Source organism: Hipposideros armiger, unplaced genomic scaffold, assembly GCF_001890085.2.
Source record: "Hipposideros armiger isolate ML-2016 unplaced genomic scaffold, ASM189008v1 scaffold_19, whole genome shotgun sequence".
In the NCBI taxonomy this organism is placed as follows: domain Eukaryota; kingdom Metazoa; phylum Chordata; class Mammalia; order Chiroptera; family Hipposideridae; genus Hipposideros; species Hipposideros armiger.
The window spans coordinates 3,659,173-3,686,960 of NW_017731369.1; the positions used below are offsets into that span (position 1 = coordinate 3,659,173).

The 27,788-nt window shown below is 45.8% G+C and overlaps 1 protein-coding gene across 1 annotated transcript in view; it reads left to right on the forward strand.

Annotated features, from left to right (window-relative positions):
* The window catches only part of CDH13 (cadherin 13), a 1,116,573-nt gene that overhangs the window by 559,521 nt on the left and 529,264 nt on the right, over positions 1-27,788 (forward strand). Inside the window, exon 5 of the mRNA XM_019634915.1 lies at positions 12,271-12,423. Within this exon, the coding sequence (XP_019490460.1) occupies positions 12,271-12,423 (153 nt within the window). The remainder of the gene's footprint in view (positions 1-12,270; positions 12,424-27,788) is intronic.

Below are 27,788 nucleotides of genomic sequence, written 5' to 3' on the forward strand. Positions count from 1 at the left end.
GGTTTGCACTGCAGGAGCAGAAATGATAGATGCTGCTCAGCACCTAGAGAAATGGAGGTACAGGGAATGAAAGAGAATCCTTACCCTGACAATGGGTAGAAAGTGGCCAAGTTGGGTTTAAACAGAGATTCCTGGACAGCATCTCATTTCTCACCTGCTTCACACAGCATTGGTCTGTTCACGTCCAGGGCTGCTCCAAGCTCCAGACCTAAAGAATCATAGCAGCTGGGAGCGAGAAACCACCCCAGAGCCTATTTGGTATCAATCGCTTGTACAGCATCTTATCCAGGTGGCAGTGTGAGCCTGGACACCACCGTGGCAGACTTCTCCATCACTGGGCAGCCAGCACCATCAGCTAAAGCTCTTGAACCTCAGGATGTCTTCCTTCCTTGTAGCTGAAATCTGTTCAGTGACTTGCGTTGATTGGCTTTTTCTGAAACAACAAAACTAAGCCAACTCTCCTCTTCTGCAGGTCTTTGGGTGATGCCCCAAGCTGTGCCTCCTGCCCCATTTTTTTTTTTTTACATTTCCAATCACTTAAGGGTCTCTACTGCGTTCATCTTATAAAGAACACATCACCTTGTTTCTTGCTCAAATGTGTGCTTCCTCCGAGGTTCCTACCTCACATGGCCTCCACCCATCCCTATATCCCTGGGGTAGAATGCACTACACAACATGATCTGTTTAGGAATAGTTACCCACAAGGCAGGTATTGGGAAGTTGTGTTTACCCGTGGCTCTTTTAGAAGATCCGTCATTGTAACAAGAGGAACAGGAAGACCATTCATATCCTCCACCAAGATCCTTCCATTTGTTGTGCCATCTTCTGAAACGCTTTGCCAAAGCCTTTATCGAACCAGTTTGTATGATCCTCTGTTGTTGGGTCTCCCTTGGAAAAGCCATAGTTTAGGCGCCATAAGCTTCAGAGGAAGCAAGGTGTTCACCCAAGTTGAACCATTGCATCCATGGGCCTGTTAATTTTCAAGGAGCATGCTTAAAAATGCACCCCGTGTCTTCATGGGATCATTTAATTAGGAGGATCACTCACAGTGACTCTTTTGGAAAGCTACCAGAGCATCTCTCAGAATCCAAGCCCAAGAAGCAGAGCTGGTTCTTACCAGAAATTGATAAGCCACTTTAAAACCAAAGTAGCTGTGCATGTTCATTGATTTATGCATTCATTTTCTTTCCTTTCTGATTATATGGCCTCTCATTTCAGCTTGTCTTTACATAGCTTCTTTATTTATTATGAAATATTTGAGTGTCTACTGTACACCATGCACTGTTCAGAGAGATGAACAAAACAGATATATCTGTTCACATGGAGCATATATTTTAATGGCAAATAGAGATAACAAACAGATAACTATGTCAGGTGATAATGTGCTCTGTGAAGAAAAACAAAATAGGGTAATGGGCATAGAGGATGATGGTGGAAGGAAACCACTATTACTTTTCACTAAGGTGGTCAGGGAAGTCCTCTCCAAGGAGATGAATATAATTATAGAATTGAGGGACAGTGAAGGAGTGAGCCATACAGACAGCCACTTGGTAATATCCTGGTGTATTACAGCCAATTGCCGGACACCACTGGGAAAGGTGACTGATATTTTGGTGGAAGAGTTTAATTTGGAGGCCAAGGCATAAGATTAATGTTGGAGAGGATAATTTACCAGTAACAAAGTGGTAACACTATACTTGAGCCTGAACCGGCTTCATATATGCATAAGTATTCATTACTTTCTCTTTTAGTTTTCCCACTGGACGATTTTCTTTATCAAGGTCCACACTCATGGCCAAAGGGTCTCCCCAAAATGTTAGACTCAGCTTTCAAGTTGACAAGGCTTTACTGGTCCACAGCCCTTAGCTAAATGGACTGCCTCTCCCTGTTGCCATCCCAAGCTTCCCAAAGAAATGATCTGATTGGCCAGGCTCAGCTTTCAGATAGGAGCCTGTGGCTCAGAAGAGGGTAACCTCGGGGCTGAAACAGGGGTAGACCTAAGCATGGTACTTTGGGTGAAATGGCAGCAAAACAGGATGGGGAGATGTGTGTGCACACAGCGTCAGCTGAGGCTGAAGACAGAAGCAGGGAACAGGCTATAGGGAGCCTTGAATGCATTACTGAGGGAGCCTGGATTTTCCCTGAAAATGGTGTTCTGGGGAGCCCTTAAGAGATTTTAATCAGGTGTGATCTAGTTGTGAGAAATGGTAGCTGCTTCCAGAAATGAGGAACCTCAAAACCATGCATGAGTCTTTCTAACTGAGGCACATCCAGGGCAGAATAGAAAGTCAGGCTTTCGACGGAAAGTGATTGCAATTTTATTTATGTTTAACGCTGCTTATGTTTCCAAGTATCAGCCTTAACATTAAAATTTATCCTGAATTATAAGAATAATAAGAATGGGCATGGAAACGCTCAGTGAAAGGGCAGCCAACATGCATTTCCAGGGAGAAATTGTTCAATTGTTCGTGTTTATTACTTCCAAATGGGAATAGCTCCAGGTTCGTTATGCTGATCTTGTTACACTGCTTTCTCTGAACTGTGGCTCAGATGAGTGCATAAATATTTGGTTTAATATTTCTTTGGGAACCATAAACATATGAACTGATGGAAGGGAGAGGAGCAGAGCCATGGCAGGGGAGGAAAGTTTGGCAAGTTAGTAAGAGATTAAGTGTGTGTGTGTGTATGTGTGTGTGTGTGTGTGTGTGTGTGTTTTGACAGTGCCCAAGGGCATGATTAATTTATTACTCTCCTAGCAGAATGCATGTGGAAACCTCTGCATGACGCCATTACTATGACCAAGCTTAGAGGGTGTGAGAAGGTAATGATGTCCCTGCCAGGCGTTTAGTGCACAGACGGAGTAGGTGGCCCATTGGACACACAGAGATCTGGAAATTGAGACTTGGAAGTCCCTAATCTTGGCTCTGCTGCTGACACAGGCCTGAGATGAACATCTGTTTTCTCCAGTCTCCCTGGGATAGGTGTGTCACCCAGAGTCCAGACCAGGAGCACTTTCTACAGTGCTCAGTTTTGATGCTTTCTTGATTCTACTCCTGGGGCACTTCCACTCCACCCAGCACAAGTTGACCAGTTGGCCAAATGGAATAGAGGTTAAAGCTACAGGCCCTGGACACTGGGATTTAAATCCAAAGTCATTATCTAGCTGACTTTGGCAAGGTTTGTGGGACTCAGTTTCTTCCCCTATAAATGGAGATTGATATCAGTACCTACCCCGGGGCCGGCCGAGTGGCTCAGTTGGTTAAGAGCTCGCTCAAGAGTGCAAGCTCTGAGCAACAGCAGTTCCGATTTCCAGCCCGAGCTGAGCAGCCGCTGAACTGCCAACAGGTGGCAGGATGGCTCAGCTGAAAAAAAAAAAAGTACCTACCCCATAGAGTTGTAAGAGTTAAATGAACTAATGTATGTAAAATGCTGAGAAGAGTGTGTGGTACATAGTTAGTGTTCAAAGAATGGGTAGCCTCTGCCATCACCAGCATCACCATCATCATCATCACCATCTAATAATCATAACAAGAATTGCCTTACATTATTAAGCATGCTTAGGTACTTCAGCATTTCGTATCGCTCAGATCATTTACCCACCATCATCCTTTTGGGAATAGGTATCACTTCCCCTGTTTTGCAGAGGATGGGAGTGAAGCTCAGGGAGGCCACCTGACTCCCAGTAAGTCCACATTCTTTGTGAGTTCTGAGCTACAAACCCTGTTCTTCTAAGCACTCCGTGCATTAGTCAGGCTAGGTTAGGCTCTGCTCTGGTGATAAGCAACTCCAAATTTCAATTGATCAAATCAACAAAGGCTTAGTTAAGCTCCATGTCCATTGAAGGCTGGGGGTGGGGGGGGCTCTGCTTCTTTCTTTGGGATCTAGGTTGATGAAGTCACCACTATTTGGAACATAGCTAGTCACCATGGAGAAAGCGAAAAGAATGTGGATGAGTACACCGTAACTCTTAGAGCTTTTGATCAGAATTAGCCGTGGTGATACATGCCACTTTCACTCACTTCATTGGCTAAAAGCAATCTTATGGCCACAACCAACTTCAAATAGCCCAAGAAGTATAGTTCTGTGTGCCCAGAAATAGAGGAGCCAAAGCAATTAGGGGAGCCTCAGTGACGACTCCCTGCTGCCACAAATCTGATTCATACATAGAGGAGATGGCAGGTATAGAATATCTTAAGTTTTCACTAGAGATTCCAGGGATCATCTTGACTTTTGGTAAAACAACCAGAGGCAAAGTCAAGGAAACCAGCTGAGAGAAGAGTTAAACTTACATCCAGCATTAGTAAATCAGAACTTCAGGAAGTGACACATAAAGATCCCTAGTTATCCTCTTAGACAATAAAGGGATGCAAAAGTGTGATAATCGTGGGCAATGAATGGACTTTGGGCCCAGACAAGTAAAGCACCATGACTGATTGACCCAAAGATGACTTTCTCTTTCTCGGATCTGTTGGAGTATTTTTCAGCACATCTCTTATGTTGTGTAATGTAGACTTCATAGAGTGTATTGAATTGGGAGGCATTGAGGACTATGATAAGTCCTCTGGAACTCATAAATTGTCAATAACTATTTTGAATGGAAGAAGAAAACAAGGAGGCAGACAATATGTTGGAGGAAATATTGTTCATGAGGGAAACATTGTATTAAGTCATGAGAGAGAAACTTATCATTAGGCTGAGTGAATGGTGGTATCATTTTGGTATATATTACTAACAAACGTAAACTGAGCTCCTGCTATAAGAATAGCATTGTGCCAGTTACATATTTAAATACATGAACTCATACAATATTTGTCCTTTTGTGACTGGCATATTTCACTTAGCATAATAGCCTCATGGTTAATTCATATCATATGTCAGAATGTCTTTCGTTTTTAAGGCTAAATAAATATTCCATGTATGGCTATACCACACTCTGTTTATCCATTCATCCATCATTGGACACTTGGGTGGCTTCCACCTTTTAGCTGTTGTGAATAATGCTACAGAATATCCACTCTTTCTCTGTGTCAAAGGATCATTTAGTAAAGATGATATTGCACTTGACCACTAATAAGTTTTAAAAAACACTCAAAAGTGGAAATTCCATAAGCCACATTATTACTCGTATATAATAAGTTGGAAATAAACAATTAAAACATTGTAAATACTCAGAAATTTAGAAATACTCTCGTAAAAAGAAATCCTACAACCTAAAGAAAATAGTAAAAAATTTATAAGCTATAAGAAAATAATGAAAAAAAAAACAAAAACCCCACCAATTAACATTGAATCCTATGGAGTTCCCCTGAAGCTGTCTGTGCTTTGGCATAACCTCAAATTTGTTTTTGTTATGAAAGAAGAAAAACAAAGCTTGTGCAATGATAATGCTAATAGATGAAGGATAAGGATAGTGGATTCAGACATCCATGACTGGAGTTTGATTTTCCTTCCCAAGTGCACCATCCTGCCCTTAACCTTAGAAACCTCCATGGGACAATGGAAACCACTTGAGTTTGGCGGTGAACACAGCCAGCCCTAGCTGGTATGCGAACCACTGGTGTATACGCGGCTCCCTAGCTGTTGCCTTCCTTCAGTGGATTGCCAGAGCATTGCTTCAGTGTTTGTACACCAGGGTACTGGGACTCTCTGCACTGGGTTTTCCTAAGTTCCCCTTGTTAATTTATGACCTAGTAGTTGACAGTAGTAGTTCAACCAGCATGAGAGTGAGAGAAGGACATGCTTCTAACAGCTGCCCAAACTGCTGAATGGCTAAATGTGTTCAAGTTCAAAGGCATGCCAAGGACTCAATCGCAGCTGAGAATTAATTAATGCCTACAGATCACCTTAGAGAACCAATCTAATGATAAAACAAATACCTTCTAATAACTATAGGTGAAAGCAGTAAGTGGTTTTTTTTTCCTGTTTAATATGGAGTAGGAAATAGCTTCTAAATTAGCATGTACATCAATCTCAATAATTACTCTTACATGTAAAAAAAAGGCTTTTTACTGTGTAAGTAATATAGGTTCATTTTATAAAGCCACAAATATTCTAAGGGCAAAGGAAAAAATATCGCCATGACCTCCATCCCCCAAAGACCTGTACTGTTCACATGTGATTTATTCCCTTTGGTCATTTGGGGTACAGAGGTCTTACGATTTTCAAGTTTTTCATTCTTTTGATTATATTGCATATACATGCAAAATTAAGTTTCTCCTGATTTTCTAAATAGGGGAGAATTAGAGGCATTCCAGTTGATGTGACGGGGAAGAAGTGCTAGGGTATTTCTTTTGGAGCCGCTTTGCCTAGTGAGCACGATGTTTATTTAGAGGGGCTTCACACAAAGGGGGCCCTTTGCAGGTTATGAGGACGGGGAAGAGCCTAAGCCCCTTCACAACGCCTAGGCATCCCCACCGCCTGGAAAGTTAACTTGGGCATTTGTAAAAAGAAATGAAAAAGTACTAATGTCGCACAAGTTAAGTGACAGCACTTAAAAAACAGTACGTACAATAGACCTTTGTTTTTCCATTTTAAATTTGCGAGTTTATGAGCATTTTAGGATCATATCAACACATACAAATAAAGTTGGACTTTTTCACTAAACACTTTAATCAAGGGACTTCTATATTCCAAACACAGGAAATGTTAAACGGGGTAAGAAAGACATAGCCCCAGAGACAACGACCACAAGGAACAAAGAGGCCACCTGCTCTCTGTGCTTTCGCAGAACTTGCTGGTGAGCAGGGCTAAGCCGGGAGCATAGGCTGGGTCTTCACAGAGCCACCCAAAGGGGGCAGGGGAAGCTCTAGGGAGGGAGTCATCTCTGACGCTGAGCCCAGGAAGACAAGGAGAGGTCTCCAGCAGACAGGATGGGTGACAGAGTCCAGAGACCTAGGTCCAGAGAAGGCACGCAAAGTTTAGAAAGCCTGTGTTTGGCTGTAGCAAAAGTCGGAGTTGCAGAAGCAGGTGGAGACCCATCAAGGAGGGCCCCTGGGATTTCACCCTGGCAGCAATAGGGTGCCATTGAAAGGTTTAATCTGGGAACTGTCTCGGTCAGATCTGAGCTGGCACTTTAGATCGACCAGCATCAGGACAGAAGGGGAAAGGAGAAACATCAGAAACATGGAGGCCAATTGGGAGGCTACTATAATATTCATTTACTTATTCAGTAAGCAAATATTTATTGAAAACGTACTGTGTTAAGTGCACTGTTGTAGGAACTGAGAACAAAAACAGTGGAAAATCTCGAGTGGAGAACTGAGCTAAGGCAGTTACTGGAGATCTCGGAGGGCGGGGCTGGAAGCTCTTGAAGGAATGGTGATCTGTAGAACTTGGTGACCATGGCATTGATGTGATATATCAAACACATTTTCTACAGGGGTAAAAAAAAAACAAAACAAAACTGATATCAGTACACTTAAGGAAACATCTGAACCCACAGGGAAGCCCCAGAATAGACGGTTAAAAAACACACTGACTAAAGGCAGTGTGGGCTTCCGGATTGGATTTTGGGTCAGAAAAAGGATAGAAGTCAAACTGGTGAAATCGAATGTATAACACCTGGAGGTTGGTTAATTAATAGTCATGCGTCCATGGTAATTTTTCAGTTATGGCCAACATTCCATGGGTATATAAGATGTTAGGGGAAATCGGATAAAAAATATATGGTTACTCTAGTATCTTGTCAATGTTTCTATAAATGTAAAATTATCCCCCCAAAGTTGAGATAGAGATATATATATAGATTTAGATATACATCTCCCAACCACATTGAATAGGGAAAAATGTAGAATAATTTATATGGAATGATCCTATTTATGTAAAAACATTCAAAATTGCTATGTATCATGAGTACATATGTATGCATGCGAATTCACAGACTACCTTAAAAATATACATAACCTGGTATTATTAGTTCCTTGCAGCCGATAATAGAGGTGGGAACAGGGCGTAGTGAGGGGTTGCCAAAGGGCCTTGGCTTTGTCCACAATGTGCCCCATTCCGTGAGAAGTCCCCAGCCACAGTGTCCCGTGGGACTCAGATCACGCGGTCACTGCCTGCTCCAGGCCTTAGTACTTCCTGCCCCGCCCTGGACGCAGAGGACGCTGGTCCCAGCTGCGCCATGCCAGAGACACAGCTGGTGTGCTGGCCACCCCCGAGGGTGGGGACCTGGGAAGTTGCTGTCCCCAGGGGTGCAGCAAGCCTCCTGTGTGCTATTTATGTGCTCTTTCCAGGGTGTTGGCACTCAGGATCCAAGTTCCCTCTGATTACGAGCTGTTTTTTCCATTCCAACTCAGAGGATTGAAGAAAAAACTCCCACTGTGAAAAGAAGTATTAAATTACAAAGAATAATAGGGAAGACCAGCTAATTGTAAAGCCCTGCTCTTTGGTATAATAGGTATTAACAGCTGCTGCAAGAGCAGAGACTTGGAGCAGGATTTGTTATGGCCAGAAGTGCGGTGGATCGCTTATGTTCCATCGCATTAAACTAAAGGACCCCAGCCCTGGGGACCAGAGCCGTGGAGTAGCACCTGGACAGTTTTCAGGAGTTTAATAGAGTACAATAAAGGTCGCCTGGAAACCCACTTGCAGGGAATATATGCTTTGATGTGTGGCTGAGGTCCTCCTTGGGTTTATGGCCGTTGCACACCTCCCGCCGTGCCTCAGCTTAGCGAGGATGAAGTGGGCTGGGGTCCCTCTGAAACCCAACCTGGGGACCAAGAGTTGGTGAGCAATGCGTGAATCTAAACTGAGCCAAGTCTCTCCCCTGGAGAGTCAGCCCCACTCCCATGCTTTCCTCTCCAAGGATCCCCCGATTCCTGGGATGACTTTGACGCATGTAGAAATGTTGGCATTGGAGATGTACCAACTCTGCTTTACTGGCGTTCTAGAAAACAGGTTTTGAAATGAATCCCTAATAGTGTTATATGTTTAAAATTGGTCTAGGGAGAAGGTAGCAAGCAGACCCAGGCGTTCTCTCATCAGAAGGCTCCAGATGTGGAAACCCCCGCCAGTTGTGATAAATGTGGATAATGCTGACATCTGTCAACATCAGTGGTCCCCAAACTCGGGTGGGCATCAGGAGCAGCAGAGCCATCCTGGGGAGCTTGTTAAAGCAGATTGCCCAGCCCCACCTCATCCCCCTGGGTTCTGATTTAGGAGGTTTGAGTGCAGCCTGAGAATTTGCATTTCTATCAAGTTCCCAGGTGATACCTATTCTGGTCCAGGGAAGCACATCTTGAGACCTTTGTTCTAGGGAGAATGAAACCCCTCACCTCCCAGTGCTGCTGGCCCCATAAACCTCCTGAGTCTGGGGGCACCGTACCTGGTATGGCTGCGGGTGTCATTTCAAAGTGGACACAGCTCTGAGGACCAGGAGGCAGGTCCACAGATACATTAAAAGCCAGGCCTTTAAGACACAAGATTATTGAGAAAGAGAGATGTTGTGCAGTGCTAAGCAGAGGTGCTCACAGCGGGGACATGCTCCTTCCCTGGGGAGTAAGTCATTTAAATCCAATCCAGCGGCCAGTGCTAATTAAACAGCGTCTTCTCTGCAAAACCCTACTTCTCTGAGTTCAAGTGAGTCAAGCTCTCCAAGAGAGAGCAAGGAAATGACCCAGACGTGACCTTGACAGCAGGAGGACAGTGGCCCCAGGAAAATGTATGAGTCTAGAATTCAGCTTTCCATGCTGAGTGGCAGGTGGAAAAATGGGGGGGGGGATATTTGCCCCAAAAGAGCTTCCAGGATCATCTCCTACCCTATATCCACCAGAAGGTCTGTGGTGCTGTACCCCCAACCCTTCCTGAGCAGGGAAGGGTTAAGAAAAGATCTGGGTACAGAAGGCTTTCCTTGCAGGTCCTCACCAGTCGCCCATGTCTGGTAGACGGATGGGGCCAGAAGTCCTTTCTTGGGAAGCATGATAGCTCCAGAGCTCTTGCAGATTTCCCAAGTTCATTTCCCAGGAGATTGTCCTCTAGATGAATATGGCCTTTTGGGGAGGGCCTACCTCTTGGGTGTGCTTAGGAGAGCAAGAGGAAGAGGTTTTAAGCCCCATTCGGGCTGACGTGGTTGGAAGGGGAGGGGAGTGACAGTAAACGTGTAGGTGACAGTGAAGAGCAGCGTTTGCTCAGCTGCCCCTTCCCGCAGTAGGTGCTTCCAGAACACTACTTTTCTCAAACCAGATAGGTTTGTGAAGAGGAAATTTGTTCCCTTAGGGTTTTTTTTAATAAAATATTATGGCTGAGATGTTTTTATGCCTGAAGGTAAAGCCTTCCCGGTTAGCAACACGGCATAATCTTGTTATGATTACTACTGTTATTATTGCGAGCATTAGCTATGACTTATGGAATCCCTTCTAAGTGCCTAGACCTGTACTTTGCACACCCTGTCTCATTACATGCTCGCCAACCCTGGGAAATAAGGAGTGTTATTCTCATTTTACAGATGAGGAAATGGAGAGCCCTAGAAGCAAAGCACCATGCCGAAGGTCACACGGTTGATCCTTGGCCAAGCTAGGACTGGGACATATGTTTGAACAGTGGTGCTCGTCATTACACAGACAGTGGCCTTGGTTCCTGCTATGCACTAGGCACTGTGCCAGGCACTGCATTCAGTGCTGAGCCCAGTGTGCTGAGGCCGTGGCCCTCATGGCGCTTCCAAGCAGCGGGGTAGTGAGTGGGTCAGGGGGGAGAATGGCAGTTGGATTAAATCAAGTCAAGCAGTGACTAGTAATTCTTCACATCAGGAGTTACCACGTACCTTAGTTTTAGTCTCGTTTTAGATGATATTTTCTATTAATCTTAAAACTCAAACAGAGGTAATTGGTATTTCATCAAAACTCTCAGTGTGTTTCAATAAAGAATATTTTCAATCGGAAAAAAAAAGCCATATTGTTGTATGGCACTGTGGCATGCTCTCACTCAACTGTCATGGCAGAGGAACCTTGTCTTGAGCGTCATGCTGCCTTAGGCACCACTGCCACCTGGTGGCACCCACTGGAATTGCAGGCTTGGTGGGCACAGACATGGCCCCACAGGAGTGGAGCTGACTCCACTAGAAGGTACGTTTCCTGGACTGGCCACCTAAACTCTCCAGACGAGGTTGACTAGCCTCCAATAGGCGCCGGTTCATTTGTAAGTTGATTACAGCTGGATCCACATCAGCTTTCTTTTATCTGTAAGTTCCGAATGTCTACTGCGCTCCTGACTTTTATCATAACCAAATTAATGCTTCCAGATATCAATGATATAGTGACCTTAAATATGGATGACTACTTGGGCAAACCCTCAAGCCGATTTATGCAAATAGTAGTTCTCCCTTCAGCTGGACACCTTGGAGTGCCATAAAGAAAATAAAACTGATTTGCTTCCTAATTACCTCAGCCTCACCTCTACTCCAACCATGCTGGTGACATAGTTTCTGGAATTTTCTAGCCTCTCTCTCACCTGCCTGCTGCCTCTGTCTGACCTGTTTCCTCTGCCTGGGAATACCTTCTTCCATCTTTATCTTCTGAATTGATTCTTCACATGTCAAAGCAAGGCTAACAACCTGCAGGGAATTATCTTTAAGTAAATTCAGAAATGGCAGTGTTCCTTAGCAATGTCTCTAGAGAAATGGAAGATGGGCTCTGAATTCCGGCTTCATCTCTTTAATAGCTGTAACCATGGCCAGCATGCTTAACTCCCTGTGTCTCAGTGGCTTCACCTATTAAATATGAATAATAATGTCCCCTGACCCGGCATTGTTGTGAGGATTTTTTTTTTTAATGTGTGCAAAATGGCTTCCTCCGCATTGTGCCTAGTACCTGGTAGACAATGGGGCAGGTGATGCTATTGATGACGAGCTATATGTAAATACCGAGAACCTGAAACGACGCCCACCTGGTATAGGATTGTTGAATAAATGGCGTTGCTTTTTCCATTGCCTATTTGGTCTAGCTTGCAGGGAAAAAAAAAACATACATCTGTTTCTTGGGAGTTAAAAACAATATGAATGTCCAACCTTGAACTTCCTGGAGCTATTTCCCTCCTAGATCCATCACTATATGTCACCCCAGTGCTGGTAAGCTTCCCCAGCTATCAGCTGCAAAGATTTGCATATTAGGATGAGAGGTGTTAAGCAGTGATACTAATTTTGGTGATGCTACTTGACTCAAGTTCATCAAAACCTTTGTGTTAGCACCTGTGATGAGTGGCTTGGTCATTGAGGCATGCGTTTAATGTGCTTTCTCTGTGTGCCAGAGTCTTAAATGTCACTGTTTCTCTGACCAGGTAGTCGATAGTGACAGACGGGAAGGATCCAGGTTCCGGCTCACGGGAAAGGGAGTGGATCAAGAGCCTAAAGGCATTTTCAGAATCAATGAGAACACCGGCAGTGTCTCTGTGACACGGCCCTTGGACAGAGAAATGATTGCTACTTATCAGGTGAGTACCCTTCAAGTGCCCACCCTGCGTGCAGAGCCGCGGCTTTCAAAGATTGGGTTTTTTTTTTTTTCCACTGAGCTCATTATTTCTGTGCTTCATCAAACCCGGGGCTGTGCGGCATTAAATGTACCTCTGTGGGAGCTGAGTGGCGTTGAACCCCAGCAGGGCAACAGTGGGGGCCCCTGTGTCATCAGTGGAGCCCCGCCGGCCTGTGGGAGACTTTGGGCACTGGCGACCAAAAAGCGGGGGACCTGCGGGGACCTCAGAGGAGGTCAGAACCCTTAGGACGGCTTTGGCTTTCCAGAAACCAGCGTGGTAATCAAAAGCAGCAAAAGGTGTAGACCCTTGAACCGTGAACGTTTTACTTGTAGAAATCTGACCTAAGGAAAGAGGAAGACTATATAATATGATGTTATAGCAGGACATGACCCTTAATATGGACTCAATTGCTAAATATTCAGAAATAGGGTAGTTAAATCTAAAACACAATTTTGCAAGGAAGTTTGGCACAACCATTTAAAATATTTTTGAAGACGTTCTAGTTATATGGGACTCGGGATATCGAATGGAAGCAGACACACAGGCACACATGGAATCCTCATGACGGATCGAGTATTCGCACGTCATGATGGGTGTATGTTTGTGAAGAAACATGATGGGGGAAAAAAAATCCAAGTGTTCATGGCTGTGTTTGGGTGTTATTGATTATTTTTTATAATGTACTTAAAGTACTTCTGTGTGGAGAATAAAAGGCTATTTGTGAAAGGATAGTTTCAGAAATCAATACCTATTCAGGATGCAGAGACCAAAGCAGTTGCACCTAGATATTGGGGTGAGCAGTAAATCTCATATAAGCTCAGTCCTCTACCCCTTCTCTACCACACCCCCAAAACAGGTTTTCGCTCACAGCCTGTGACAGACCCAAGCCTCCGCCGAGCATAGTAACCTTCTTCTTTGAGCAATGAGAATGCGTTCCCAGTAATTTTCAGGAAAAGCTCTCCATGGGATACAGTGCCAGCACATTTGCTTCCCGTCTCCATTGCCCATCATGTGTGCATTTCTCTGGATTGGGGTCAGGAGATGCTGGCAGTTACTGGAGCTGGTTTGGGCATCTCTGGTTTTCTTGGTAAAAACACCACCTAAGAGCGTCCCCATTCCCTTTCAACAACACTGTTGCCTCTGCCCTCAAATCCCGTGTTCTTCCTTCTCTGCAGACAGGGTGGAGGAACACTGCATGGGAAGGTCAGCTGCCCCGGCTGGGAAACAGGTCCTCTGGGTCTAGCCCTCTCAGTCACTATGAGCTGTTGCCTTTGGGAAGACCACGTAAGCACTGGTCCCCAGGACCCCAGCCGTACAAGGCCAGGAACACTTGCCTACCTACCCAGCTGGATTGCTATGAGTTTCCAGGGAGGAGAAGCTAGCGTGAGGATGCCAGAGGCATTCAAGCTGGACAAATATAGGGTAGTGGCATGATGGAAGTTTGTAGAAGCCCCACCCGCCAGCAGATCTCATGCTGAGCAGTGTGTTTGAGGGTCCTGGAAAGATGAGGGTGCCACCCAGGCCTCCCTCTCAGAAGCTTTGCCAAAGGGCAGATGCTGTGAGTGTCTGCGGGGCGTCTCATCTGTGAGAGATCGCCAAAGGGTGAACAGTGGGTCCTTAGCATACACCCAGGGGGACATCTGGTGGTTATAGACATTGTACGTTGGTGCCCTCAGAAATTCCCAGTCCACTGGCCTTGACAGAACTAGAGGCGAGCTGGCAGATGTCAGAGCCAGCTGTTGCAGGAAAAGCCAACAGCAGGCTAGGGGCGGACGCGCTCTTCTCGTCCCATGCCTGTCATGGAAACATCCATTCATTTTCAGACACAGGGAACGAAGGAGACAACAAATTTTATAATCTCATAGCATAGTGATGAAGAATAAGAGCCCTGGGGTAGCCAGTTTCTAGTCACGTCTCAGCACTCTGGTTTCCTGAGCTGTGTGATCGCAGGCAACCCACTTACCCATTCTGGTCATGTGATTCTCATCCACAAAGTAGGGAAAGTGCTGTCTCCTCTACGGACCATAAAAGATGGAATAAAATTATTTTTGAAAATGTTTAGTATAATTCCCAGCCCCTCATATTAGTTTTTACCTGAATATTTCAAAAAATATTTTAGTGAAGTTCCCCAAGTTTTGAATATCAGTTTCCAGCCTTCACCCATGAGAAGGTTGATACCTACCAAAGACTTGGGGTTTTTCCTTCTATCCTGACATGAACCAAACATCATAGCTCTGCTGCCCCTCTTTTAAGTATCAGAGAGAGCTTCCTGGATGAAGCAGCATCTCAAGCCCCCCCCCCCGACGGATTAAAGGGGTCCAAGATCAACAGTACATGAGCAGAGGTCTTCTTGGGAGCGTTCTGTAGCCTGGAAACAGGATGAGCATGAATCAGAGGAAGTGGAAAGGGCTGGTTGCCAGGCGTGAGAACTGGTGCGTGAGAGGCTGGGAGGTGCCTTTGGAGGTGACCCCGCAGGAGCTGCGTGAAGAGCTGAGCGAGACGTGGGATGTATCCCTGGCGAATTCCTTCATTCTATCTGCTGTTTGTGGGATCCAGAAGTGGCTTAAAAATGAAAGTCCCCCTTTTGGGGAGTCAGAGAGAGACTCCTGGGCGCCGTTTCCAGGGCCTGCCTTGGTGTGAACATTGTCCTTAGACGGAGATGACCTTGATCTCCAGGGACAGCGAGACATTCCCCTGAGGGAGAGACGCCAGGGGACAGTCACAGGGGCAGGGAAAAGATCCCGAACACCAACACTCAAGGATTGAGAGGGAGTGAGGAGAAGGCCACTCACTCCCTTTGGTCAACCCGCTGGCTTGGATGGTACCAAAGATGCCCGTCAGAAACTCCTTTACGGAGAATTTGCGAATCCTGACGCATCCCTTTCCTCCGGCCCCCGCCAAGCTGAATGCACGGCGGTCACATAGGACTGTGCAGGGATTTTTACTGCGCAAAGGGGATGACCGAGGAATGAGGAAATTCTGGCCCAGCCCACAGTTCCCTAACAGAGAGCCGCCCTGCACTACAGGCATGTCTACCGGAAGAGGGCGGCCTCTTTCTAAGGTTCGCAAAGGCCTCAGGGGCTAAGGTTAAATGAAAACCACATGTTTGTTTTTAATGCAGGTGATTTTATTTTTTTCTCTAAGTGATACCTGGGTGATAACAGTGATTAAGAACACGGGATCTGGGGTTAGAAAATTGCTGGTCAGGTCTCAGTACTACTGCTTACCGAGCTGTGTTATCTTGGGCAACCCACTCACCCCCTCTGATCTTGTGACGCTCACCCGTAAAGTGGGGATAGCACTAGTGCCACTCGGGATTGTAAAAGATGACATTATTTGTGTTTGCTAACCAGTCATTGTAAATCAGCTGGTAGAAGAGAGCCTGATCTGTTGCTTGGAGCAGCTTGTGTTTTTCCTTCAAGCGAAACCATATAGTACAGTCTCATGGAAGTTAAAAACATAATTTTGCCTGCTACCGCATTGGCTGCATTCAAATCATGGCTGTCAAGGACTAGCTATGGGAACTTGGGCAGGGTGTCCGCCTCAACTCTCTCATCTGCAAAATGGGAATAATAATACTACCGATCTCATAGGATTTTCATGGACCGAATGAGTTAATACATATCAAGCATAGAGAACCCGTGCCAGAAACAGAAGAAGCCCTGTATAATCTTACTACTTGGGTGAGAGGGTAATGATGCGAAAAGCAAAGGAAGGTAAATGAAAACTCCAAGGACCCTTGAGTTGCAGTCTATCTCCAGCGTGAGCTTCCCTCAAGCAATCTTGAGTTCGCTTTATAGTTTCATAATGTACTTCATAATGGATGGATTGATTGATGTGTTCCTTCTGTCCACATGCATTTGACTGAGTACCTGCAGGGCGAGGCAGGCCCTCCAAAGCGGTAGGGCAATATGGGGGGAAGGAAGGCTCCAGGTTCCCCGCCTTCCTGCAGCTTTCATTTTAGTGCCAAGACCTCGTTTCAAAATCAACAGATTTCAGTTCCTCACTGGTGTGTACAAGTGATGTGCCCGGAAGCTGTGCCTTGTTTCTTTTCTTTCTTCTTTTTTTTTTTTTAGTTGAGCCATCCTGCCAGCGGCAGCTCAGCTTGGGCCAGGCATCGAACTGCTGTTGCTCAGAGCTCAAGCTCTTAAGCGAGCTCTTAACCAACTGAGCCACTCGGCCAGCCCCTTGTGCCTTGTTTCTTGTGTGGTTGGTTTCCGTGTGGCACAGAGCCACACCATGCCCAGTGGTGACATGCCCAGAGCTGGTGCTTGGTGATAATACTGCGGCCTGTCTCTGAGCCACTCTCCACTGGCCTCAGGAGGGTCCAGTTTCCAGTGCCACATTCCCCCCTGCCTCCTGCTCTTCTATTCAGTCTTGATCCTTTTTTCTTTATGTCCTTGTGGAGGAAGGTCCCCTGTTGCTCTGTTTGGTTCTCCTATTTCTGGATTTAATGAGTTCCAGGTTACTCTCTTGTTAATGCACTTTGGGTGCAAGAAGGTTGCAGTACAGGTCCATTTAAATACCTAAGAAATAACTCACGCTCTTAGTAGTCCCGTTAGATCCAGGGTGTCCATGATGGTCGTTGGGGTGGGTAGCAAACTGGCTTCTTCAAAGAGCCGAATCCTAGGTCTGCCATTCCCACATTTGAGTTTCCTGTCTTGCAAGTTTAAAAAGAAGAGAACATGTGGGTAAATGGATTTGCCATTATAATCGCTCGAATGTTGTTTATTTTAAAGTTAAATGCTACTCTCACGCAAACCCATGCTATTGTGTTAACATTTCCCAAATCCAACAAGAAAGCACCCTGAACTAAGCCTCGGGCATTTGTGCGATAAACCATTGGGGATAAATTTGTCCTTGGGCCCCTGGATGTCTACCATTCATTAAAGCTACTGCTTATTGAACACTACATGGCTGATAGTGTGCTAATCACTTCATATACATTCTCTTACTTAATCCATTTCACAGAAGAGACTTAAGAAGTAGGTGCTAACACCATTTTACAGATAAGCAAGTAACTGTTAAAGAACTTTTTTCAAGGTCTCCCAGCTGTTGTGTATTGAATCTGGATTCCATATCCATTTATCTCTACCTCCAAAGCCCTGCATTTTCAATTGCTAAGAAACGCTTTTTCCTATTTTACCCCCAACTAGGCTCTGACATCTAATCTGCAAATTCCTAGCCCTCTTTCCCAGGACCTCCACATATTCAAGCTGGGAAGGGGGTTTGAGTGGCTGGCTGATCTGTTATATTTCTTTTTAAATACCATCCCGTCCATGACCCACGGCCACCTGCCCACTCTCCCTACCCCAGCTCCCAAAAGGGCTTTCCAAGCTTCTGACCCGAAGTGGCACCTGGCAAAATAACTTAGCTCCTGCAATATTGGAAGCTGACATATTAATGCAAAGCCTCCTGAAATATTACTCATTATTATACATTTTGCCAGCATTTGAGTGATTTGTGAACTCTTCCTTGGAATACAGTACTGTAAATGATTCATGAATGACCAAGTTTATGAAATTCTATAAAAATATTAGCAGGTGGTAATGATTCCCTCACACTGTGACTATAATCTGCCGCCTGCAAATCTGTCAATATGGAGGGACTGGGGTGCAGTGGGAGACAGAGGCTGTTAGGCAGCTGGGGGTTGGTGGAGGGTTTGGGATGGACTCAGCAGTCGATGAGAAGTAAAACAGGAAATGGGGCAATGGCAGTGGGCAGGTGTCACAGACAAGCCTTCACCCTGATCCATTGTCCAAGGTGGTAGATGTGTCGAGAACTGGGAATGGAAGAAGTGGGTGAGAGAAGAAAGGAACACTCAGAAGGAGAGAGAGAGAGAGAGAGAAAGAGAGAGAGAGAGAGAGAGAGAGAGAGACAGAGACAGAGAGACAGACAGACAGAGAGAGGGAGGGAAAGAGAGAGAGAGAGAAAGAGAGAGCGCTAACATTTATTGAACACCTATTAAATACCCAAGCACTCTCTAGAGTTCTACATACACATACCTGTGAAATTGCTTTATTATCATGTCTTTACCTATGTGTTATCTGAGGGCCAAAGCAGTGCCCAAGATACATTATTGTTATTAATGTCAGTGTTAATATTTATTGAACATTTACAATGTGCCAAGGCTCCATGCTAAATGCCTCAATGATCTCATTCAATCTTCATAAAATAAGCTTAATACTGTTATCATTCTCAATTATAGAACTGGTACCTGGAACCACAAGTTCTTGGCCTCAGAATATGAGCAGGATTTCATTGTCTCCTTTTGAGTATTTGTTCACACATTCTGGCATATAATTTGCTCTCCTTCAAGCCAATTTCCTGGATGAGTTTGGACTTTGTGGTTGTGTTGCCATACAATTGGAATATACCTGGCAGCGGAGGGTACCATTGCTCCTGTGTTTCATGCACATGGCTCTGCCCCAGTTCTAACCCCTCTGTAGCTCCAAGACAATTTGGCAGGAAATACATCAAGGTGAAAAATGCTGCTGTCATGCAGTATCATAATGTTAGTGATTGTAAGACAATTGAGAGATGTAGATTTACCCAGATTAGAGAGTTATTTAGGTGATTAACCTCTTCTTGATAATGTCCACGTTCTACATGAACGATGGCATGCATTACTTTGATGGAATCATGCTACCTTTGGTAATAGTTGTACTTGGAATGCTCCCCCAGCCCTTGATTGTAGGGACAGGCTACATCCTTCTTCATCCTCTAGCATGGTCATCCCATGGCCATCTTTCTTAGTCAGGATTCTTGGGGGTAGTCAACAAAATCCTCTCCAACTAATATACAGAGAACGGGATTCACTAAAGGGTACAAATAGCTTATAGAATTGCCGAAAGGACCCAATCATCATGTGACACTACCGGAAATGGTGGTGCTATAGGAAATACCCAGCCATATATTATACTATTCTAGTATCTCAATCTCAGCATTATTGACATTTGGGGCTGGATAATTCCTTGCAATGGGGGCTGGCCTGTGTGTTGCAGGGTGTTTAGAAGCATGCCTGGTCTCCTAGATGCCAGTAGGACCCCACTCCCAAACTTGTCAATCAAATATGTTTCCAGATTCTTCCCATGGTTCTGTGGGGGCAAAATTGCCCCAAGCTGAGAATTACTGTTCTAGTGGAGTCATCACTGCCACCTCTCCCTGTCACTCTGCTCCTGTGATGCTCAGAACTGGGTGGTGGCAACTCTGCCTAGAAGAGCCGGGTGACTCAAACACCATGTTTTCCAGGACCTCTGATCCCTAAAGCAGAGCCACTGCCTATGTCTGTCATTTCCATCCCCAAGTCTCACGCTGAGATGTCTGCAGGGAAGCACTTATCATATGACGGACTCTAGCTGAGGTGGCATGGGGCCTGGAGTGGGTGTTGTCATCAACATCAGCCATGTCACCAGGAGAATGTTATTCCTACAGACTGTCAGCGATAGACATGGCTATGTGTGGACAGGTAACCAGGCCAAGTTCTGGAGAGGGTGGCTTCACACCTATGACCTTGACTTCTTATAAACACAGTCCCTTCCATCAATAACACACATGGCCTGGGAAAGAGCGAGAGAACTTGGGTGAAAGCTCAGGCTTTGGAATCAGACCTAACTGAGGTTAGACTCCTGACTCTGCTATCAGAGGAACCATATGAAATTGCCTTTTTTAAAAAAGATTTTATTGGGGAATTGGGGGAAGGAGAACAGACAAGTTGCTGTTTTTTTGTTCTTCAGTCTAGTTGTGGAGGATGTTGCTTCACTGGCCCATGTTCGTATTATCATTGCACTCTTTCCGGGTGAGGCAGATTGGTTGCCAGCCTCTGGACGGCTGCTCATGGTGGCTCTTGGCAGCTCACACCAGCTGCCGGCCACTCATGGTAGCTTTACAGCAGCCCCCTGCAGCTTTACTGCAGCCTACACCATCACCAGCAACTCACGGCAGCCCAACTCCAGGTGGAGCTGTTGTTCATCATCTTAGCTGTAGAGGGCAGTGTCACTGGCCCTCATGTGGGATCTGAACCGGGGCACTGCTTCTCAGAGCTGGCATCCCAAGCCAGCTCTTAACCAACATGCCACTCAGCTGGCCCAAAATTGCCATTTTTATAGGTGAAAAGGGTGACTATTGGCCATTTCATGGTTTGTCTTAATACTGTGTCACTTTTGGCGAGTTCAATAATTCTCAGCCTCTGTTCCCTCATCTTTAGAATGAGGGCAAGATTACAGTACCATATAGTGGTGTCATAGTTAGTAAGCGGAACTAATAAGGGTGGCGCTCAGTATGGTCACTTACTAAGTGCGCTGGAATTGGGAGCCATCGCCTTGAGTGCCCGCTGTGTAGGGGAGGCTCCCTGCAGGGGAAATTGAGGTGAAAGCCCTTGCTAGGCATCCAGCTAGCCATTAAACTGTTCGATGTTAGTATCCCTGTGTGTCATTTCCTAGAAGGAAATCATCTAACTGTAGGCCCCAGCCTGGCAGCAGCATCTGGGAACTTGTTATAAATGCAAATTCTCAGGCCCCCACCTCAGACCTACTGGGTAAAAAAACCCTGGCCCCGTATTCTGGGTGTTAACAAGACTCCGAGGTGGCTCTGATGGCTGACTGACATTTGAGAACCCCAGGTCTGAAAACACTTCTAAGTGTTAACATCACTGCAGCTGGCTTGATTCATTAATTTGCCTCGGCGAAGGTGGCCTTTGAACCAGTTCCATTACGGCCCTGCTGGGGTAATACATCTGTGCCTTAAAGGTGCTTATTTCTCCAGGTGCTCTGGTACATCGTTTTGAAAGCCCTCTAAATCCAATCTATACTCTTCAAAGCTGCCTTTGTTTTTATTTTGTTAATGGGTCCTGAGAGCTGGGCCGATTTATCCCAGGTTGCTTTGCTCCATCCTGTCTAGACTTTGGATGACGGTTGAATGCCATGTCGCTGAGTGTTTGCTTATTTCTCAGAAACCAACCTTGTAGGCAGGATATGGAAATGTCTTCTGAAGATTTTAGCTGGTCCAGGCTGAGACCATTCCTGACAGGAGGAAGCTGACCCTGTGCTCAGCAGAACCAGCTTTTTTCTGTCTTATTAGATCTATAACCTTGTGTATGTGACTTATGGTTCTCAAACTTTGCTGCACATTAAAATCATCTGGGGAGACTGGAAAACCTCTGATGCCTAAGCTGCCCTCCAAACCAATTAAATCAGAATATCTTGGACCGGGACCAAGTATCAGTATGTTGATAAAACCCTCCAGGCGTTTCCACTGTGAAGCCAAGTTTGAGAACCACTGAGTTAATGTAACCCATCTATTAATATACTCCAGTTGATTCGTAACTAGGAATGGCACCAACCGGATAGGTCTGTTGTGAATATCAAATGAGATAATACACATAGGAGTTTCTAACACTTAATAGTAGAAAAATCAAAGATCTTATTTCCCCTGAATCAACTGCTTGACTCTGAGCGACCCTCTGAAGCTAACTACTTTCCGATGTCTCTTTCGACACAAGCATTTAAAAAATTGAAAAGCAGAGAATTTGAATTTGATAAACAAATGAAATGGGTTGTCTCCTGACTCACTTCAGAAAATAATAATTCAGGATTTGGTGGCAGCCTCTCCACCCCAGTACCTCCGAGCATCTCCATCTGACTCTTTCCAGTTCAGCTCTTCGCATTTCCTGGCACTTCGTTTTGCGCCCTGGCCTTATCTGCCAGGTGCAGCTGGTGAAACTGAGGCATGAAGAAGTGAAACGACATCGCTGAGGCAGCCGCATACCTGGATTAGACCGCCGAGGTGCTCCTGCCTGATTATTTATTTGGTCCACTAAGCAAAGCTGCTTCCTCACTCAGGTCTATGGAAACGTACTTTTCTAAACTTCATTAGCTTAGAAGAGCTTCAACTTGAATCTTGGCAGGTGGGAGAACCCTGCGTCCCTCCCTCCACCCTCTCCTCCCCACACTGGGCCTCGCATCAGAGGCGGCTGCCCCATAGGCTGGGCCTACCTCGCATTCATGGAATGAATGAATGTGTGATGATCAATTTTTCCTTTTTTTTTTTTTTTTTTTTTAGTTATCTAACTGCAACAAAATCTACTTCAACATGGCTGCTTTTTCAAATGACTTGGCAGCATTTCCCCCCCCCCCCGAGGTGCTGAAGAATCACAATACATGAGAACTGCAAGAGCCTTTAGCCCCATTTTATCTAACTTGCTAAATTTATAAATAAGAACAAGTTAAATAATTGGCTGATGACTGTAACTCCCAGCCCTGGAAATACATCGTTGATATTTTGTTATTCCTTGATAATGGGCATCGTGGCCAACTCCTCTGGGGCCATATCCTGGAAGCACAAACAAGGCGTCCGTTCCTAGCTCCTGCCACTCACTCTTCAACTATTTGCATTCGACGATAAGCATAAAGATTGTTGTTTTGTTTTTGTTTTTTTCCATTTGGTAAAAATGATCAGAGGAGGGAAGAGAAGGGGCATGGACTTGGAGGAGAGAGGAGCAAAAGAGAAGACAGAAGACAGGAGCAGGCTGTTCTGCTCTTTGGGGTTTGACATTCTAGGGTTAGAGGGCAGAAAATGATAAAAAAAATTTTTTTATGAGATACTGTGAAAAATTGGATATGAGTACCAAAAAAGCTAATTAAACCAATCACAAAAGGCTGGATAGATTCTAGGTTCAAGGACTGCGGCTGTGATGCCAAGTGGCAAAGGATGATGCAATTGGAATGCAAGCTATCTCCCCCCTCAAAGACCCCTGCAGCACCTTGGCATGAGAAGGGTTGATAATTAGGGGGTGGGTCACCATGGTGAAGCTTTCTGAGTGGCCCAGACAAGGGAGGAAGATGCTGACATCAATCAGGAGGACCTTGGGAAGCCAGCTTTGGCCCTCCCAGGAGATACTTGGGGAATAATACCACCAAGGAGCCTGAGCTCCTCTTGAGCAGATCAGAATCCTGAGTCCCTGTGATGGGGTTTAAACGTGACCCATGTCCTCATCTGAGGCTGGGAGGTGCGGACCTCCAAGTTGCCCATCTCAATTCTGGCCAGCCCACTGCTTAATATTTCATTGGAGCATTCCACATTGCCACTATAAATCTGAAACTGGAAGAATCTGTGTGCAAAATCCCAGGATAAAAAGAAAAGCATGGAGGAGCATTCCCTTTTGCCAGCTGAACCTTCTCTTCCAGCCGAGGGAGCTAGAGGGAAATGGGGCAGCACTAGGGAGAGGCAACTTGGGACCCCCAAAATAATGCGTGCACATCTAGGCCAGCACACCCAGCAACCGCATCAGGCAGGATTCAGAACAACCACAAGTTTGAATGATTCGGAAGACACTGATGTGATGCCTAACTCATGCCAGTTACCATATCAAGGTTCAGTGAATAACCACCAAGTCCCTGCTTCGTAGAACTCTGGCCATAAACAGACATTCATGAGGATATAACATGTCAGGTGGTTATAAATGCTGGGAATAAAAATAAAGCAAACGAAAGATACAGAGAGTGACAGGAGAGGCTATGTGGCAGGCAGGCCTCACTGAGAGGTGGCATTTGCGGGTAGGCCTAATGGGAAATCTGAAGACAGAAATGCTATCCTCCCCTCTCAGGTATTCTTGACATCAGGGATTCTCAACTAGGGTGATTGTGCCTTCCAGAGGACATCTGGCAATGTCCAGAGACATTTTTGATTGTCACAACTGGAGGGAGTGGTGCTCCTGGCATCTAGTGGGTCAAGGCCAGAGATGTTACTCAATATCCTACAGTGCTCACGGGACAGACCCCATATGTCATGCTGACCTTTTAGAGGACCTGAAAATAACAACATGGATTCTTCACTCCACCATTTGTCTGGCTTGAACAAAAGGCCTGTGTTCATTTCTGGGGCACCGCGAGCAAGATGTACCGTCCCTGTCCTTGTAAAGCTCATGAGGATTCTAGCTGGGGACAATGATTTGTCACAAGACAACTACATCACCATGGGGAAAGGTAGGGCTAAGAACAGCCTTCCAGAGGATACGACATCAAAGCAAGTGCTCAAGAATGAGAGGAGTTAGCCAGGTCACAAGGCAGGGAACAGGGCAAGAGAGTGTTCCGGGGAGATGGGACAGAAGAAAGCTTAAGACACCTCCCGAGCAGACGGAAAGTGGGGCTCATGCGGGAGACAGCAAACGAACTCCACCAGCAAGGAAGGCTGGACCCATGTGCCAAGGAATGCGCTTAGACATAATACGCTTTGAGATGGGCAGATGTTAGGCTGAAGAGTGACATGATCAGATTAGGATTTTGCACAGGCTGCCCTGGTTGCCAGCAGAAGACAGAGGACAAGTGAGAGGCAGCGAGTCCTATCTTTGGGTCTCTGAAGCCGGAGTGCCACATATCAGATAAATGGCATTCGCACCCAGGAAGACCTGGGAAGCGAATCCAAACGCATAGTGAAGATATAAACTGTTCATTGGGAAGAGATGGGGAGCAGAACTCGAGGGGCCAGGTCCTGCCAGGCCTTGCAGGGCAGGGTCAGGAGTTTCGATTTTATTCTAAGGAAGCCTACCAGGGTTTTTCAGCAAGGGAGTTACATCCAATTTGCATTTCAGGGAGATAAGATTTATGTGAGCAAGTCAACAATAACATTCAAATTGCCATGAATTGGAAATGAATTCAAAAGTGCTTTCATTGGTTGAGAATCCACTACCTACCCGCCACTGGGGGAAAGAGATAAAAGATAAAGCTCTGCTGTCCCTAACTAAGCTCAGTCTTAACGCGCCCTTCCAGACAAGAGAAAACACCGTATATTCTAAATTCATGCCTGGAAGGGGGGCAGACAGCTCTGTGTGTTGCCTGTCCTTCCCATTTAGTTGGACTCCATCTCCAGGCCAAGTGCACAATTCCTGTTCAAATTCCAAGCTTTTAGCTCTTTCTTCTCTAGGGTTTATTGGTAGGCCGTCTCAAAATTATTTATTAAACACGGTTGGCCAGAGCTGTTAGCCGTTGATTCATTTGATTGGCATCTGTTTTAAGATCTTTATTATGAAGGCTTATCTTTTCCTCACAGTAAGGCATTAGGCGCCAAAAGATCATTTCCGTGCTGTTTTTCTTTCTTCCGAAAGGGCAGAAGTTTGCATAATGGGCTCTTTTAGGCAAAGTCCATCTTTTCTGGTGCCGTGATGGAAAGATTACGTGCTCTCTAAAAAGGACTTCATTGTGTCCTGTCACTCATGGACACTCACTCCCTCATGCTCTGGGGGTCAAACTGAACCTTGTTCAATGCGCCAGACCAGGCACCCCGAAAGTGGAACAGAGTGGAAGCCGAGGGAGAGAGGCCAGCCTCATTGAGTGATGGCCGAGCATGTCAGACAGCACTAGTGGGATCCAAGACCTGCTGACGGTGTTTGACAGAAGACAGGCGGGCCCTGTGCTCTTTCGAAGTTGATCGTACCCTCCTGGCTTGGGGTGCGCACTGTTGATCATGAACTCCTGGGGGATGATAGCACAGGTAAAGGTGGTAGGTCAGAGGCAGAGGTCTTGCTGGTCATAATGGCTCAGAAAACTGGGTGACTGGCATTTCACAGTTAGCTGTGAGTGTGTTTTCTATTCCTTTTGAGCTTTTCTTGCAGAGTATCATCATGAAATCTACACACTACAATAGCAGAGCTGCAACAGCGTAGGCCCCCTGGAAGCCAGAAGCATGTACTCCCTGCCACTTTGCAGAATAAGTGTGCGGCGCCCTGGACTAGATGGGCCCTCACACCCCTCAGGAATTGGCAGCTCCGCCATCCTCTAATAAGCTGATTTTAGGAGTTTTTGAGATCATAGTCAGTCCCAACAGGGAGCTTGTAAATTTCACTTCTCTGGAAATTTCAGAGGGAAGGCTACATGTGTGTCGCCCTTCTATGATGGCAATGCTGTCGGGCCCAGAGGTGAGCTAAGCCCGTTCTGGGACAGGCTCCCCAGAGGCATTCCCATGGCAGCTTGTGGCGAACACACGTTTCCAGATCAAGGGCAAGGGCTGCTCAAGTTCATCTGTACGCTGCTTCTTGAGCAAATGAAATAGTGGTTGGGGAAAGGCTTTGCAAAGCGGGCATGACTGTGCAGATGTAGCATGAGAGATAAAGTTTCCCATTGCTTCTTTTTCCCAGCACCTCCCCCTTCAGAGCATCACTCAGGAAGCTGGGTGCAGGCTGAGCTGCCTGTAGCGTAGGAGCTGTCCCGCCTGTGGGCTGTGCGGCCTCTGACTCTGAGTAATACAAGACAATGCTCATGGTGACACTGTGGGTTTTGCTCAGTCTTTTATAGACACTATCTCACTAATCCTTAGAGCTACTCAATGACTTGGGTACCTTTATTAGTTTCCTATTTCTGCCGTAGCAAATGACCACAAGCTTGATAGCTTGAAATAACACACATTTATTATCTTACAATTCTGGAGGTAAGAAGTCTTACTTCTTAACTATGGGTCTCAGTGAGCTAAAATCAAGGTATCAGCAGGCAGGGCTGGTTCCTCTGGAGGCTCTGGGGAGAATCATCTTCCCTTGCCTTTCCCAGCTTCTCGAGGCCACCCGCAGTCCTTGGCCCGTGACCTCTTCCTCTGCCCTTAAAGCCAGCGATGCTGAGTTGACATTAACATTGACACTGACATCTTTCTGATTCTCTCTGCCCATTCCCTGTCCCACACTGACGGACCCTATGATTACATGGATAATCCTCTGATTTTAAAGTCAGCTTACTAGCCACCTTAATCCCCTTTGCCATGAGACCTAACATATTCACAGGCACAAGGAGGTGGACATCTTTGGAGGCCATCACTCCACCTATCACCACACCCCATTTTATAGATGAGGAAATAGAGCAGATAATGCAAGGTCACACAGCTGGTAAGTGATGGATGATCTTAACCTTTGGTGCCAGCTGCAGTCACCTGGAGAAACTGCAGACAATCCTATAGTCAGCAGTGTAAGCAAGGGACTCTCCTCTTCTTCTGACTGCAAATAGGGTGCTGACTAGAGGGAGGAGTGACTCTCCGCAGACCCGCAGCAGCTCTCTATGAAGGGCGGGAGGCAGTTTGTCGTGTGTCGTCTCGTCTCTCTCCTGTGTTTTCCTACCAGAGCTCAACTGTCCAGGCCGCTTTTGCATCTTCCTCCTTTCTCTTGAGGGTCATCTTGGGGTTTTGTGATGACCATTTTCTTCAGACCAAGTGAGAATCAAGGAATGGGTGGACACTTGATTTTCATTTGTGTTTGGACCAATCTCAGATTCAGAATTATTTTGGGTCCATCACCTAGCATGAGGTGAGTCCCAGATAGAGACCCGCCCTGAGGCCCTCTTACCCACTGGAGA